This window comes from Bos javanicus, chromosome 16, assembly GCF_032452875.1.
Source record: "Bos javanicus breed banteng chromosome 16, ARS-OSU_banteng_1.0, whole genome shotgun sequence".
Classification (NCBI taxonomy): Eukaryota; Metazoa; Chordata; class Mammalia; order Artiodactyla; family Bovidae; genus Bos; species Bos javanicus.
The window spans coordinates 44,528,402-44,544,049 of record NC_083883.1 but is presented as its reverse complement, the minus strand read 5'-3'; the positions used below and the strand labels follow the sequence as shown (position 1 = coordinate 44,544,049).

General features: G+C 52.2%; 1 protein-coding gene and 1 non-coding gene across 10 annotated transcripts in view; one reads left to right on the top strand and one right to left on the bottom strand.

Moving 5' to 3' along the window:
* The window catches only part of PIK3CD (phosphatidylinositol-4,5-bisphosphate 3-kinase catalytic subunit delta), a 61,457-nt gene that overhangs the window by 39,688 nt on the left and 6,121 nt on the right, over positions 1 to 15,648 (top strand). For 7 of the 9 annotated variants that reach the window (XM_061382807.1, XM_061382798.1, XM_061382802.1 and 4 more), the window contains exons 2-13: positions 7,186 to 7,358; positions 9,991 to 10,219; positions 10,345 to 10,574; positions 10,993 to 11,172; positions 11,487 to 11,636; positions 12,099 to 12,188; positions 13,169 to 13,390; positions 14,046 to 14,142; positions 14,235 to 14,365; positions 14,854 to 14,904; positions 14,998 to 15,165; positions 15,331 to 15,452. In XM_061382807.1, coding sequence (XP_061238791.1) covers positions 7,218 to 7,358; positions 9,991 to 10,219; positions 10,345 to 10,574; positions 10,993 to 11,172; positions 11,487 to 11,636; positions 12,099 to 12,188; positions 13,169 to 13,390; positions 14,046 to 14,142; positions 14,235 to 14,365; positions 14,854 to 14,904; positions 14,998 to 15,165; positions 15,331 to 15,452 — 1,811 coding nt within the window. In that variant the 5' untranslated portion in view covers positions 7,186 to 7,217. The remainder of the gene's footprint in view (positions 1 to 7,185; positions 7,359 to 9,990; positions 10,220 to 10,344; positions 10,575 to 10,992; positions 11,173 to 11,486; positions 11,637 to 12,098; positions 12,189 to 13,168; positions 13,391 to 14,045; positions 14,143 to 14,234; positions 14,366 to 14,853; positions 14,905 to 14,997; positions 15,166 to 15,330; positions 15,453 to 15,648) is intronic. The other 2 variants (XM_061382803.1, XM_061382805.1) reach the window with 1 other exon arrangement.
* Positions 9,208 to 9,314, bottom strand: LOC133228309 (U6 spliceosomal RNA). Its single transcript, XR_009730167.1, has one exon. It is a non-coding gene; the product is annotated as a U6 spliceosomal RNA (small nuclear RNA).

The following is a 15,648-nucleotide window of genomic DNA, read 5'->3' as shown; positions in this document are numbered from 1 at the left end:
AGGTGTTTCCCTGTGAAGGCTCAATGAGACTGGCCTCCGCTGACCTCCTCAGCCCATCTCATCCCACCGTCCCACATGCTCCAGAGGCAAGGGACCGCCTGCTGTCGGCTCTGAACGTGATGGCTCACCCAGGTCCTCTGCCCGATGTCCTCCCCTCACAGTGGTCTTTCTCACCTTCTGCATGTGGTAGCCCCTCCTGCTGTCCTTCTTCGCATCATCACTTGACAATCTGCCATTTACCACCTTGATCCATCATTGCAGAAACATCCATCTTGTCTACTGTGTCTCCCCTACTGGTGTGTAAGCTCTTTCTGGAGAGGGACCCTTTGTCTCATTCACCTGTGTGTTCCCAGCACCTCTTGTGATTCCTGGCACTTAATAAATACTAGTTGAATAAACGAATACATCTCAGCCTGAGTGATATATACGAAGTGTCAAATCTCATAACACATGAGTACAGATTATTTCTGTGAGATGAAATTCCATTCATGAGTGCAAATTATTCCATGAGAATAATTGTGAGTTTCTGCATTCAGATTCAGGACATTAGTGTTCCTGTACAGGCTGGGAGGGGCTTCCAGGTGGTGCTAGTGGTAAAGAACCCACCTGCCAATGCAGATAGACATAGGTTCGATCCCTGGGTTGGGAAGATCTGGAGGAGGGCGTAGCAACCTGCTCCAGTTTTCTTGCCTGGAGAATCCCAGGGACAGAGGAGTCTGGTGGGCTATGGTCCATGGGATCACAAAGAGTTGGACAAGGCTGAAGCGCTGACTTAGCTTGGGTGCATACATAGGCTGGGAGACCCTGGCTTACTGTGAGAAATATCTGGAGGCTTGGCGGCCCCCAAGCTTGGTGATGTGGCTACCAGAGAACACTCTGTGGGGTAGGCTGGGAGAGTGGAGGCGGGAAACCTGATATACTTTTAGGCCAAACAAATGGGAGTTTGGTGCCCAGAACATTCTTCTACAATTGGCCTGCCAGGCCCCATCTTGTTTTCTTGGAATACTAAACTTTGGCAAAAGGGTCTAAATCTGCGTTGTGGGGAGAACAGACATGCAGGAACTACCATCCTTCAGAAAGGCCAGCAGATAACAGTTCCACGTGCCTCTGGGTGGCAGCACAAAGGACGGGGGTTGGCTCATAGAGGTGGACCAGTTTCCAAGCAAAGAACTCTCCAAACACTAGAAGCTTCCCAAAAGGAATGTGCTACTTTAGTCATGGAAATAGATACTTTCAGCTACAAGTGATGGAAAACCCACCTCAAACTACTCTTAAGTTAACAACAACAAAAAAAGGCAGGGAAGGGAGTTTGGCAGATAGAATGGAAAAGTCCAAGGTGAAATGTAGTTTCAGGCATGGCTGGATCCAGGGAATCACAGGCTGTCCTCAGGACTCTGCTTCACGTTCCATACAGAGTTCTGCTCTCCTCCACGTTGCTTCTTTCTCAGGTCCCGGCCCTCAGGGCAGCAGGTGGTCACCAGGAGCTCTAGGGTGTGTGTGCGTGTCCTAAGTCACTTCTGTCATGTACGACTCTCTGCGACCCCATGGATTGTAGCCCGCCAGGCTTCTCTGTCCATGGGATTCTCCAGGCAGGAATATAGGAGTGGGTTGCCATGCCCTCCTCCAGGGCATCTTCCTGACCCAGGGACCGAATCCATGTCTCTTAGGTCTCCTGCATTGGCAGGCAGGTTTTTTTACCACTCAGCCACCTGGGAAGCCCAACTCTAGGTAGATATTCTGTCTTTTCTCCTCCCCCAGGAAAAAGTCCCCAAAGAAGCCCAGATGTCAAAACCAATTGGATGGACTTGATAGTCACATGCCCATCTTGGAATCAGTGTAGCCAGAAAGATACAATTGGTTGGGCCTACGTCCCATTCCTGCTTCCTGTCCAGTCCCCAAGGCCAGAGAAGACACAGGGCTTTGATTAGCTGGGCCTGGGTCTCAGGCTACCTGGGGACCCAGGAGTGAAGTCAACCCACCTGAGCCACTTGGACTGAGAGTGGAATGAGTTTGTGAAAGGTCCCTGGCTCCCAGGGGGAAAAAAAAAATGAAAAATTACCAGCACTCCTGTGCCCCTTTTCCCTGGGGTAACTGCCCTCCTCACTCCCCATAACCCCTATCTCTTCATCTGCCTATGCAGACTAGTTCTGCCGGTGCTTGTTCTCCTTATAAATGGGCTCTTGAGCACACAGTCTTTTGTACCTGACGTCTTTCACTCAGCCCTACATTTGTGAGATTCACTTATATGATGAATTTATAGATCATCCACTCTCGTTGCTATACACATTCCATGGGAAGAAGAAACCGCTATATGAATTTCATGGGGAAAAGAAGTAGTATTTTCCATTCTACTACTGATGAGCATGTGGCACGTTTCCATTTGGGGACTGTTATGAGTAGCAGTGCTATGCTCTTTTGGGCATCTTCTGGCACACATGTGCTAGCATTTCTGGTGAGCGTGTGTACCTTGGCATGGAATTAACTGCTGGGTCATAGGGCATACGTGTTTCGGCTTCTCTAGAAGCTCAGATAGTAAAGCATCCGCCAAAAATGCAGGAGACCCCAGTTTGATCTCTGGGTCGGGAAGATGCCCTGGAGAAGGAAATGGCAAGCCACTCCTGTATACTTGCCTGGAAAATGCGATGGACAGAGGAGCCTGGTGGGCTACAGTCCATGGGGTCGCAAAGAGTAGACACGATAGAGCAACTATACACACACACACACACACACAGGGCATATGTGTCCAGCTTTAAAAGATACTGCTAACCAGTTTTCCAAAGTGGTTGTGCCAATCTGCATTCTTGGAGCAGTTCTAAAGTCTCTGGATTAGCTGGCATCTGAGTCCCATATCTATACTGAGAGTGATGGGTCTGGGCTTCACGGAGAATGGGGCTTGTTAGTAACTTCACCCCGGGTCCTGGGCCCACAGAAGGGGAAAGAGTCCCCATCTTTCTCCTGTCCCGTCTGGCATTTGATTCTGTCCTGCCCACACCGTCACGAGTCTTCCTCTTCTAGGAATGGGTTGTTTTGTTTTTAAATATTTATTTATTTGGTTGTGCTGGGTCTTTGTTGCTGTCCGAGGGCTTTCTCTAGTTGCAGAGAATGGGGGCTACTCTAGTTGCGGTTTCTCACTGCGATGGCTTCTCTTGTTGCAGAGCGTGTGCTCTAGGGCATGCAGGCTTCAGTAGTTGCAGTGCATAGCCTCAGTTGTTGTGGCTCCCAGGCTCTAGAGCACAGGCTCAGTGGTTGTGGCGCACAGGCTCAGTTGCCCCGAGGCATGTGGGATCTTCCCGGACCAGGGATCGAACCTATATCCCCTGCACTGCAAGGTGGATTCTCAACCCTTGGGCCACCAGGGAAGCCCAGAAATTAGTTTTTAATTATCAAAGGGTTTCCCTGCATGCCTCATGGATGGGGGTAGTCAAAGGCTTCCCACAGCGCTGAGAGCAGGGAAGTGAGGGATGTCTATGTCCCAGAGCCCCATCCATCTCTCTGGCTAGAGTCCTGGGGAGCTCCTGCCCCAGGTGCTCATCTCAACCTCAGGATCAAGTGGTCAAAAATGCTCCTGACTTTCAAAGCTCAGCCAAACCATTGTCAATGGATTTTTCCAGAATTTCTGATGATCATCCACATTTTGAATAATTAAAAAAAAAAAAAAACGTGCCTTTAGCCTGGCCATTCTCAGAAAGAGGAACCCAGAGTAGGATGTGGTTTTACAATCAGAGGAAGTGGATCCCAACAGTGGTGACATGGTAGCGCATGCTTGGTCCTGCTGCTCAGGGCAGCTTCTCCATCTAACCAAGAGTGAGGCCTGGGCCCCACTGGCAGAGCCCCCAGAACATCTCTCTCAAACTAAGCATTTCCTTCCAGCTATTTTTAAAGTCATTTCAATCTCAGCGGATGTGACCTTAGGGTAAGGAAGTATTTGTTTAAAGGATAAAATTTATAAAACATAAAGGAACAAGATTTGACTACATCAACATTCAAAACTTCTGCTCCTTAAAAAGACACATAAGTAAAATGAAAAGATGACTCAAATTAGAAGATATTCTCAACTCATTCAAGCCATTAAAGAACTGAATCTAAAGAATAGAAAGAAACCCTACAAACCAGTAAGCAAAAGACAACCCCAGGACTTCCCTGGTGGTTCAGACAGTAAAGAATCCTCCTGCCAATGCAGGAGACACGGGTTCCATCCCTGGGTCGGGAAGATCCCCTGAAGAAGGAAATGGCAACCCCTCCACTGTTCTTGCCTGTGAAATCGCTGGACAGAGGATCCTGGCAGGTTACAGTCCATGGGGTCACAAAAGAGTCAGATACAGCTTAGGTACTAAACAACAATTTGTTGTTCAGTTGCTAAGTCATGTCCAACCCCATGGACTGCAGCACTCTAGGCTTCCCTGTCCTTCACTATCTCCTGGAGTTTGCTCAAACTCATGTCCATTGAATCAGTGATGCTATCTAACCATCTCATCCTCGGTCGTCCCCTTCTCCTCTCGCCCTCAATCTTTCCCAGCATCAGGGTCTTTTCTAATGAACAACAGTAGTGACAGACAAAGAAGGGAAAAGTTTATAAGCCTGTTATTTGCAGAAGGTAAACATTTTATGGATAATTAGAGAAATGCAAATTAAAACGAGAGCATTTTGTGCCCACCAGCTTGGCAGAAATGAGAAAATTGGACAATGCCAAGTGCTAACTAAGACATGGAGATTACAAAGTTAAAGATGTGGTTACCCCTTGTCATGGATTATACTTAAGATCTGACTCCATTCTTAGGCATCTACCCATCACCTGTGCTGTACGATATGGCAGCCACCAGCCACGTTTCTTTCTTGAACATTTGAAATGTGGAGAGTGTAAGTCAAGAATGGAATTTTTAAACATTTTATTTAATTCATTTAAATGTAAGAATTCATACTTGATTCAGTTATTGAAAAACTTAAGTATACTTGGAACAACTTGAGTCGATGAGCCTACTTTTTTAACCTGTGAAAGTCGCTCAGTTGTGTCCGACTCTTTGCAACCCCATGGACTATACAGTCCATGGAATTCTCCAGGACAGAATACTGGAGTGGGTAGCTATTCCCTTCTCCAGGAGATCTTCCCAACCCAGGGATCAAACCCAGGTCTCCCGCATTGCAGAAGGAGTTTTAACCTGTAAGTTGTATGAAATCTACATACAGATGAAATATTTCTAATGAAAACCTACTGTCCAAATTGTGCTGTGAGTGTAAAATACACTGCAGATTTCAAACACTTAACACCAAAGAAAGGTAAACTATCTGAGTAATTTTTCTACACTGATAACATTGAATGAAATGACCATAGTTTGGACACATGCATAATCAGTCACTCAATCGTGACTGACCCTTTGCAACCCCATGGACTATAGCCTGCCAGACTCCTCTGTCCATGGAATTTTCCAAGCAAGAATACCAGAGCAGGTTCCCATTTCCTCCTCCAGGAGCTCTTCCCGACCCAGGGATGGAACCCATGTCTCTTGTGTCCCCTACATTGGCAGGAGGATTCTTCACCAATGGTGCCACCTGGAAAGCCCCATAGTTTGGATATAGTGGGTTAAATAAAATAGATTACTAACTTAATTTTATTTGTGTCTTTTTACTTTTTTAAAAAAGTAACTTTGACATTACACGTGTAGCTCAAATTTATATTTTTCTTAGAGAACACCAAGACTCTCACTTGTACACAAGGAGATGTGTGCAAGAATATACATTGTAGCATAATATGTAATAACCAAATAAACAGACACAAACCTGGAAGTTCCTTAACAAAAGAAGGGGGGAGGAAATAAATTGTGGTTTATTTACACAGTGAAAAGTCCCCCCGAGTTAAAATGAGTGAATTAGAGTTACATGTATCAGCATGCATAAATCTAGATTGCAATGCTAGATGGCAAAAGCAAGGTGCAGAAGGCTCACTAATCATACAATGCTTTGAAAGCATGGAAAATATTAGGACTCGTTTGTGGATACATTTTAGTCTAATAAAAGGATAAAAACATGCATGGAAACTGTAAACAACCAGAATCCAGGTGGTGGTAACCAGAACAGGGTAGAGACTCAGAGACCTCTAATTGTGTCTGTAACATTTTGTTACTTGCTGGAGAGGGAGTTTGGTATGGTTTCCCGAGTAGCTCAAACAGTAAAGAATCTGCCTGCAAAGCGGGAGACCTGGATTTGATCCCTGGATTGGGAAGATTCCTGAAGAAGGCCATGGCAGCCCACTCCAGTATTCTTGCCTGGAGAATTCCATAGACAGAGGAGTCTGGTGGGCTATGCTCCATGGGGTCACAAAGAATCAGACACAACTGAGCAACTTTCACTTCACTTCAAGATATTTCAACAACTTGTTTGATGGTCAAAGCTGCTTGGTTTCTGGTCATAAAATTTCAAAGAACTTTAGTCTTCGGTCCTTCTCAAATCCAGGGTTGTCTGCCCAGTGATCCTGCCATTTTCCATGTTTGCCGGCTAGTGGCCATGGTGAGGTCTCCCATGTGTGTGTTCTTGAGAAAAGTGATTTGGCATGGGTTTGTTGGTGTCCTTTCATAATTTTTATTTGTTTGTTTTGGGCTATGCTGGGTTTTCATTGCTACGCACAGATTTTCTCAATTTGTTGCGGAGAGCAGGGTCAGTGCACAGGCTTCTCATCACAGTGGCTTCTCTTGTTGGAGAGCACAGGCTCTAGAGTGCATGGGCTCAGTAGTTGTGGCACATGGGCTCAGCTGCCGTGTGGCATATGGGGTTTTCCTGGACCAGGGATCGAACCCATGTCCCCTGTACTGGCAGGCAGTTCTTAACCTCTGGGCCACCAGGGAAGTCCTGTAGACATGCTCAGTTGGCCTGCCAGGCTCCTCTGTTCATGGGATTCTCCAGGCAAGAATACTGGAGCGGGTTTCCATTTCCTACTCCAGGAAGTCCTGTTGGTGTCTTAAACTGGAGGCACTGCCGTGAGGGAGGCAGACACAGTACCCGCCTGTGATGAGAGGCTGGACGCTCAGCCTAGACAGTGACCTGGGGCAGCAGGAGCCACAAGCCACCTCCTGGCTGGGACTCCATCCTGAGCCTCCTGCTGGCAGAGGTCCTGACTTCGCGTTTTCAAAGGGTCCTTTTAAAGGACTCACCCAGCACACCTGAGGGCCTCACTGTGCTTTGCTTCCCTTGCAGGACGACTGGTATCTGAGAAGTGAAAAAGCAGGATGCCCCCCGGGGTTGACTGCCCCATGGAATTCTGGACCAAGGAGGAGAATCAGAACGTGGCAGTTGATTTCTTGCTCCCCACGGGGGTCTATCTGAACTTCCCTGTGTCCCGAAATGCCAACCTCAGCACTATCAAGAAGGTACGATCTTGACCTTAAAACTAGTCCTCAGAGCTTGGAACTCAGAGAGACAGAAAAAGTCTCACAGTCTCAGATTTGAGATCCTCTGCTATGAATTTTAAAAGACATGGGAATTCCCTTGAGGTCCAGTGGTTAGGACTCCGAGCTTTCTCTGCCTGGGGCCTGGGTTCAGATCCTGAAAGCCTCAAAGTGTGGCTGAAAAAAAAAATTAAAAGATAAAAATAATGTGCAAGAATTCTTTAAAACCCACAGTTAGAATCTACCTATCTTTCCAAATTCAGCTCCTGCCCTTATCATTGCATGTTGCGTGCATGAGTGCTCTGTCATATCTGACTCTTAATGACCCCCATGGACTGTGGGCCAACAGGCTCCTCTGTCCCTGGGATTTCTCAGGCAAGAATACCACAGTGGGTTGCCGTGTTGTCCCTCCCTAGATTCCCGTGAAACCTCTGGGGTACTGGTTCCCAGGGGGGCCTTTCATTCTCTCCATGACTCTGCCCTCGTGTTTGAAACCACAGCTCATCCACAGCCACTTAAGAGTTTTACTGGTCTTTTGTCTTCAGAGCTGTCGTCATAGTCAACGGCATCTTTGGAAATAGTTTTTGGCTTTATTGAATCATTTTCATGGTGGATTACTGAGTCAAAGGATAAAACGTCTGGATGGTATTTGGCAGATAGTGTCTTGTGACCTTTCCAAGGGCTTATCCCACTTGCAAAGGGTGGGACTTCATGGGTCATGTCAGAGGACAAGGCCTTAGCCCCAGATTTGAAAACACTTGGGAGCAAAAAAAAAAGGGGGGGGGGGAGACGCAGTGAACCATACTTGAGTTTTGTTTAATTTTTTAAAATCTTCCCTTCCTGGGTGTTTCTTTCTTTCTTTTTTTTAAATACTGGATCTTAGTTTCGGCATGCAGGCTCTAGTTCCCTGACCAGGGATTGAACCTGGGCCCCCTGCATTGGGAGCATGGAGTCTTAGCCCCTGGACCACCAATGAAGTCCCCCTGGGTGTTTCTATACAAATTAAATTTCTTTTTTTCCTTTTCAAAAGTATATGGACACATTGAAATTTAGGAGAATAAGAAAAAGTTAGAAGGAAAAGAATTACCCAGGATCCAGCCATATGAGACAATCACAGTTAACGCTTTAGCTGTTTCCTGTTTTCTTTCCTATATAGTGTTTTTTTGTGATTATTCTCTTTATGAATTTTTATATTCTTTTTCTGAGTTAACATTATAACATCTTTTTTGTGTTATTAACCTTATGTAAATATCATTTTAAAGTGAATCGTATTTTTCTGCTTACAGAGCTATCTATACATGCATGTTATTAAAATTCCAGTACTGTAGACACGTTATTAAAATTCCAACACCACAGAAATATAAAACATATCAGTCCCTGCAGTCTCACCTCATATCCCAATTCAATTTCAGTTTCTTAATATTCTTATTTATACCAGGGACCATATAGTAAATATCCTGGGCTTTGCTGGCCATATGGTGTTTGTCTCGATTACTCAGTTCTTCTGTCTGGGGTGGCAGCAACCGTAGATTGCATGTGAGTGAACTGGCATGGCTGTCTTCCAATAACTTGGCAAACAGTAGCTTGCCAAGTCCTGGTCTACAGTAATTATTAATTACTGTAATACATTCATTAATTGTTTTATGATAATAATAAATTATTACTTATTTTAATAATAAAAATTTATTATTTTAGTAGTAATAATTACATTTATTATTGTTTTTATGGGAATGGTTTTTTTTTTTTTTAAGATAGAAAGATTTTCTTTATTAATGACCCCAACCGTATTTCTTTAGATACAGGAGTTTTGAACTCAAATACTTAGAGAAAAAAAAATATGGAACGCTTCACGAATTTGCGTGTCATCCTTGCGCAGGGGCCATGCTAATCTTCTCTGTATCGTTCCAATTTTAGTATATGTGCTGCCGAAGCAAGCACGGGAATGGGTTTGAATGACATTCACTGTTCTACAGCTTGGGGTTTCTCCCCACTGAATGCTGTATCTTGGTACAGCATTGTGCCCTTGGTACAAGTATCCTTAGGTTCCATTCACACCTGTGTTCTGTCCCGTTGCATTGTTGGAACATAATTATCCATCCCCCGTGGGAGAAAAATAGGGCCGTTCTCTCCTTTTCCATCTTTTCTGTGACTCAGCGGTGAGCACCTTTGCACTAAAACTTGGCACCCTGGGGACACCTCCACCCAAGGCCACACACTGAGCAGAGCCAGCAGAGGTGTTTAGGGTCCCCTCATTGTGTTAAACTTTTCTGAATTAGTGGCCAGCGTTGAAAGATCAGGGTGATGAGCTCCACAGCAATTAGCTGGGTGCCTGGAGGTTGTGTCTGGCTGGCCATCTCTCAGAGTAGCCTAGGGGAGACCGGAGGACCGGCCCTCAGCTCCAGATGTTAGCACCTACCTGGTCCCCTTCATAGAAGGGCAGGGTCAGCGACTCCTAATGACCCTGTGGACCCTAACCCTGTGGTCAGTGATCAAGGCATGGAGAGGGTAGTGGTCCCGGAATCTTGGCTTTGCCCCACCGGCCCGAGGCTCCTGTGGCCCCGCCCACGGCCCCGCCCACCTCAGGGGCGGGGCTGACGGGCCACTGTCTTCCCAGGTGTTATGGCACCGAGCCCAGTACGAGCCGCTCTTCCACATGCTCAGTGACCCTGAGGCCTACGTGTTCACCTGCGTCAACCAGACGGCGGAGCAGCAGGAGCTGGAGGACGAGCAGCGGCGGCTCTGCGACATCCAGCCCTTCCTGCCCGTCCTGCGGCTGGTGGCCCGCGAGGGTGACCGCGTGAAGAAGCTCATCAACTCGCAGATCAGCCTGCTCATCGGCAAAGGTGCCCTGCTGGGCCGGGCGGTCCTCCCTCGGCCGGGCCTGCCCCCGCCCCCCGGGCCCCACCCCGACCCCCCCCCTCAACCCCGCCCCTGATCCTGACGCTGACCTGGCTCCCTCGCCTCTCAGGCCTCCACGAGTTTGACTCCTTGCAAGACCCGGAGGTGAATGACTTCCGAGGCAAGATGCGCCAGTTCTGCGAGGAGGCGGCTGCCCGCAGGCAGCAGCTGGGCTGGGAGGCCTGGCTGCAGTACAGCTTCCCTCTGCAGTTGGAGCCCTCGGCGCGGAGCTGGGGGCCAGGCACCCTGCGCGTCCCCAATCGGGTCCTCCTGGTCAATGTCAAGTTTGAGGGCAGCGAGGTGAGCTGAGGCTTCTGCCTGCCCTGTGTGCTGCAGGCAGGCTGCCCAGTCCCCCTACGAGAATCCCAGTCCCCTACCAGCCCTCCAGATCCACCCACCTTCCAACAACATTGTGTGGTATTTGTGGGTTATCCATTGCACAGGAGGGGTCAGCCAAACTTCCCACCAGGCGAGTTGCAAGAGGCAGAGTGATCAGATAGCTCTGGTTCTCAGTCTGCTCATGTATCCATCAGATATTTCCTGATGTTGGCCACGTGCCGTCATCAGAGGCTGCCCTCACAGAGCTCACAGATGGGGGGTAGGGTGTGCCTAATACATGCAGATGGGCCACACACACTGCCCCCCAACCCCGCGTGTGCCCCTATGCCCTGTGGGCTCCCTGCAGGTGTGGAGGGCTGACCCTCCCTCCTCCTCCTAGGAGAGCTTCACCTTCCAGGTATCCACCAAGGATGTGCCCCTGGCACTGATGGCCTGTGCCCTCCGAAAGAAGGCCACGGTGTTCCGGCAGCCGCTGGTGGAGCAGCCTGAGGACTACACGCTGCAGGTGAACGGCAAGCACGAGTACCTGTACGGCAGCTACCCCCTCTGCCAGTTCCAGGTGAGGGCTGGGTGCTGGGAGGGATTCCTGGGCTCCCGCAGCCCTTGCCAGGGTCGGGGGTAGGGGTGGGGGAGCTGCTCCTCAGCCCGTCTTGAGCCCGGCAAGCCAGATCTTGGGCGTCACGATGAAGGTGTCCCCATGTTGAACTTGCTGTCCTCATGAACAAGGGAGGTGGGCAGGGAAAGGAAGGGCCTAGGAGAGACCCCACCCCAGAAGGCCTGGCATGAGCAGTGGTCAGCGTGGGGGGGGGGGTCCCCAGGTAGTCAGTAGTCCAGGGAACAATTGGGGCCGCTCACCCTGTGCCCCCATCTCAGTACATCTGCAGCTGCCTGCACAGTGGGCTGACCCCGCACCTGACCATGGTGCACTCCTCCTCCATCCTCGCCATGCGGGACGAGCAGAGCAACCCCGCCCCCCAAGTCCAGAAGCCACGCACCAAACCACCCCCCATCCCCATGAAGAAGGTGAGCCAGCACCCTGCTCTTACCCTCTCCACCAGCCCTTCCTCCCACCCGTGGTCCAACCCTGAAGCCTATTGAGCAACACTGTGGGCCAGCAGTCTCCTGCCCAGTTTCATGCCTTTTGATTGCTCAGGATTGAGAATTGGGCCTTCGAGCTGGGGTTGGGGGCCTGTCTGGACGTCCCAGGGCAGCCTCCAGGCCTGGCTCTCCAGCTGCCCTCTCTTCCTGCTCCTCCTGCTTCCTGCCCTGTAGGCAGGACTGTGTGCCCTGCAGAGCTCGGGGGCCTTGGGGCCATGGGGGTGTCCCTACGGCAGGTTTTCTGGTAAAGGATGGCGCTGTGGGCAGGTACCGAACCTGGCTGTAAACCTGCAACACCCTCACCCCACCCCCAGTGGCCACAGGCCTCATCGACCTCCTCTGAATTCCTCTGCCTTAACTCCCTCTTCTCCCCCCAACCCTGCCCAGCCCTCCTCCGTGTCCCTCTGGTCCCTGGAGCAGCCTTTCTACATCGAGCTGATCCAGGGCAGCAAAGTGAATGCCGACGAGCGGATGAAGGTAGGGGCAGGCTCCTGGCCGGGAAGGGCACAGGCAGTGTGTGTTTTCTGCAAAAACACGGTGGCTGTGGCCTGAAGGGGTGGCAGAGGAAGAAGGGAGGGGGGTCACACGAAAGCCACCTGACCACATTACCCAGCATCCCTGCCTGGGGTGGTTGTGAGCGACTTCAAAACAGGAAAGGGGGAGGGGGGTGGGCCGGCCAGCCAGAGAGGCCGATTCGCAGAAACCAGGCCCAGTGAGTTCTGGGTATTGACTTTGGTGGAGGTGGTGGGGCCTGGCCCAGCCCAGGGATGTGGAGCTTGGGAGGTGATGGACACAGAAGAGGAGCTGCTCCAGTGAGCCAGGGGGCCAGGCCCACTTCTGAGTCATACACATGCCCGCCTCCTCTGGCCTCAAGATGGCCTGTGAGATGCAGGTTTTCTCGTCCCATTTGCAGAATGGGAAACCCAGGCCCAACGAAGCCAGGGCTCTTTGGGGAGCACTTTCTGGCTGGGGTAACTTCACACAGGGCAGGTCTGGTTTCCCGTAGACGAATCACGGAAGGGTGCATGGAGGCAGCTTTCTGACTGGGGGGGTGAGAGCAGAGATGGAGGACACAGGGAAGGGTGTTATCTGGGGTATTAAATCCTTCCCTGTCTAGAGGGACTCATGCAATTCTTGTGTGCTTGACCAAGAGGGGCCCCTGGAATTCCTGAGCCCCGATAGGGAAACGGAGGCCCAAAGCAGAGCAGCAACCTGCCCCGGGGTCCCACAGTCAGTGGGGAGCTGCCCACGCCACCCTCCCCTCCCCATCACTCTTTCCCCCTCAGGCAGCCAGTCATCCCTTATTGGACCACCTTCAAGCACCTGGTTGGGGAGGTTCAGGCCCACTTGAAATAAGGATGTTTCAGGAGGATATTTGAGCCCTAGCGGGAAGGGAGCATGCAGGGGGAGAAGGGGCCCGGCCTCTGCCACCAGTCACCTGCGTGCACCTTCCCCAGCTGGTGGTGCAGGCCGGGCTCTTCCATGGCAATGAGACGCTATGCAAGACGGTGTCCAGCTCGGAGGTGAGCGTGTGCTCGGAGCCCGTGTGGAAGCAGCGGCTGGAGTTTGACATCAACATCTGTGACCTGCCCCGCATGGCCCGGCTCTGCTTCGCGCTTTACGCTGTGATCGAGAAGGCCAAGAAGGCCCGCTCCACCAAGAAGAAGTCCAAGAAGGCGGTGGGTGGAGCTTGTGGGAGTCACTCCCTGCTGGTCTGGTCCTGTCCTGCAGCCCCCTGGGGCTGCTGTTCATCCCTCCCAAGCATCCCAGCTGGCACGCACACATCCTGGGAATGGGGTCTGGGTGGGCCTGCAGACCCCGGCCTCCTCCCCATCACCCCACTGGCCACCCCCTGCCCTGCTGGTGTGTGATGGTGCTGGAATCCTGGGCTTATGAGCAGGGGTGCTCGGGATATCTAGACCTGGGCCTTTGGTCCTTGAGGGAACCTGGAGGCCTCTCCCTCGGGTGGAAGGAAAAACGCAGTGTCCTCCCAGGGAGCAGGGAGCCTAAGTCAACAGCCAGCTGGGGATGGAGTGGTGGTCGAGCACTGAGTCACCAGGACCAGGCTGTGACTGGCCACCGAACTGCACTGACTCACTGGTTGACTGGGGCCAGCTCTCTGGGGCTGCTATGTTCTGTGAGAGGCTTTCTCAAGAAGCCGAGGGTGGGATGTGTCTGGGAGCAGTAGGAAACCAGTGTGGCTGACCTTCCCGGCTGCCTCATAGGGAGTGTGGGTGAGGGCAGGGCAGCGTGGCCTGACTGGAACCATCCTGCAGTTGAGCAAACAGAGGCCTTTGGGGCGGCTGGCCCTGACCCACCTGGCTTCTTTCCCAGGACTGCCCCATTGCCTGGGCCAACCTCATGCTGTTTGACTACAAGGACCAGCTCAAGACGGGCGAGCACTGTCTCTATATGTGGCCCTCTGTCCCAGGTGGGCCCAGGCCAGGAGGGAGAGGTGGGAGTGTGGGGTGCATCCGGACGTGGCGACATTCCCCTTGCAACTCCATCTGTCCCTGTGTCCAGACGAGAAAGGGGAACTACTGAACCCCTGTGGGACCGTGCGGAGTAACCCCAACACTGAGAGTGCAGCCGCCCTGGTCATCTTTCTCCCTGAGGTGGCCCCTCACCCTGTATACTACCCTTCCCTGGACAAGGTCAGTGAGGGGGTCCTCGCCATTTGGGGTCCAGGGCCCACCCTGCCCAGAAACCTCAAGGCTAAAGATGAGCCGTCCCCACCCTGCCTCTGGGGCGCCCAGGTCATGGTCCCTGCACCCTGTGAATTGCCCAGGGCTGGGGGCTGGGTCCCCACACACATTTGAGGGCTTCCTTGACTGTCTGAAGTCCTCATGTATCCTAGAGTGGTGGTTCTCAACTGGGGCCACTTGTCTTTTCAGGGGACTTCCGGCAATGTCCAGAGACAATTTTGGTTGTTAAACCTAGCTGGGGAGATGCTCCTGGCATGTCATGGGAAGAGGCCAGGGATGTTGCTAAACACCCTGTAGTGGGTGGGACGATCCCCACCACTGAGGGTCACTCGCCACGAAGTCAGCAGTGCCAAGGGATTGACACCGACTCCCAGGGCCCCCCACCCAGGCTCTCCCGGGTCCCAGGGGCACTGCTGATATCAGGGTCACTCTTGCAGATCCTGGAGCTGGGGCGGCTTGGAGAGCATGGACGCTTCACGGAGGAGGAGGTGAGCTGGGGGCCGTGGGCAGTGGGGTGTGGACCTGGTTGCAGCCCTCACCACTGCCCCCCACCCCACCCCCGCCCCGCCTGTGCCCCTCAGCAGCTGCAGCTGCGGGAGATCCTGGAGCGGCGGGGTTCCGGGGAACTGTACGAGCACGAGAAGGACCTAGTGTGGAAGATGCGGCACGAGATCCAGGAGCACTTTCCCGAGGCTCTAGCCCGGCTGCTGCTGGTCACTAAGTGGAACAAACATGAGGACGTGGCCCAGGTGGGCGGCGGGGGCGGGGCCGGGATGGGAGGGGGCGGAGCCCGGGAGGGCGGGGTGAGCGGGGGCGGGGCGGGGCGGAGGCGGGTAGGGCGGGGTCGGGAGGGGCGGAGCCTGGAGCCAGACGCAGCCCGCACCCCCGCCCTGACCGCTGTCATCCTCCTCCAGATGCTCTACCTGCTCTGCTCCTGGCCTGAACTGCCCGTTCTGAGCGCCCTGGAGTTGCTAGACTTCAGCTTCCCCGACCGCCACGTGGGATCCTTCGCCATCAAGTCCCTGCGGAAACTAACGTGAGTTCCGCGGGCTTCCTCAACCTCAGAGGGCAGCTTGGCCCCCACCGCCCGGGGCCTAGGCACCGGGTGGGGACCTGCCCTAGGGGTCTGCTCAGATGAGGCCGGCCTCCCGCCCCAGCCCCGCCCCTCGCCAGCCTCAGACCCTCTCCCAAGACGCGGAGCTCCAGGCCCCAGCCGGCCTCCCTTCTCTGCA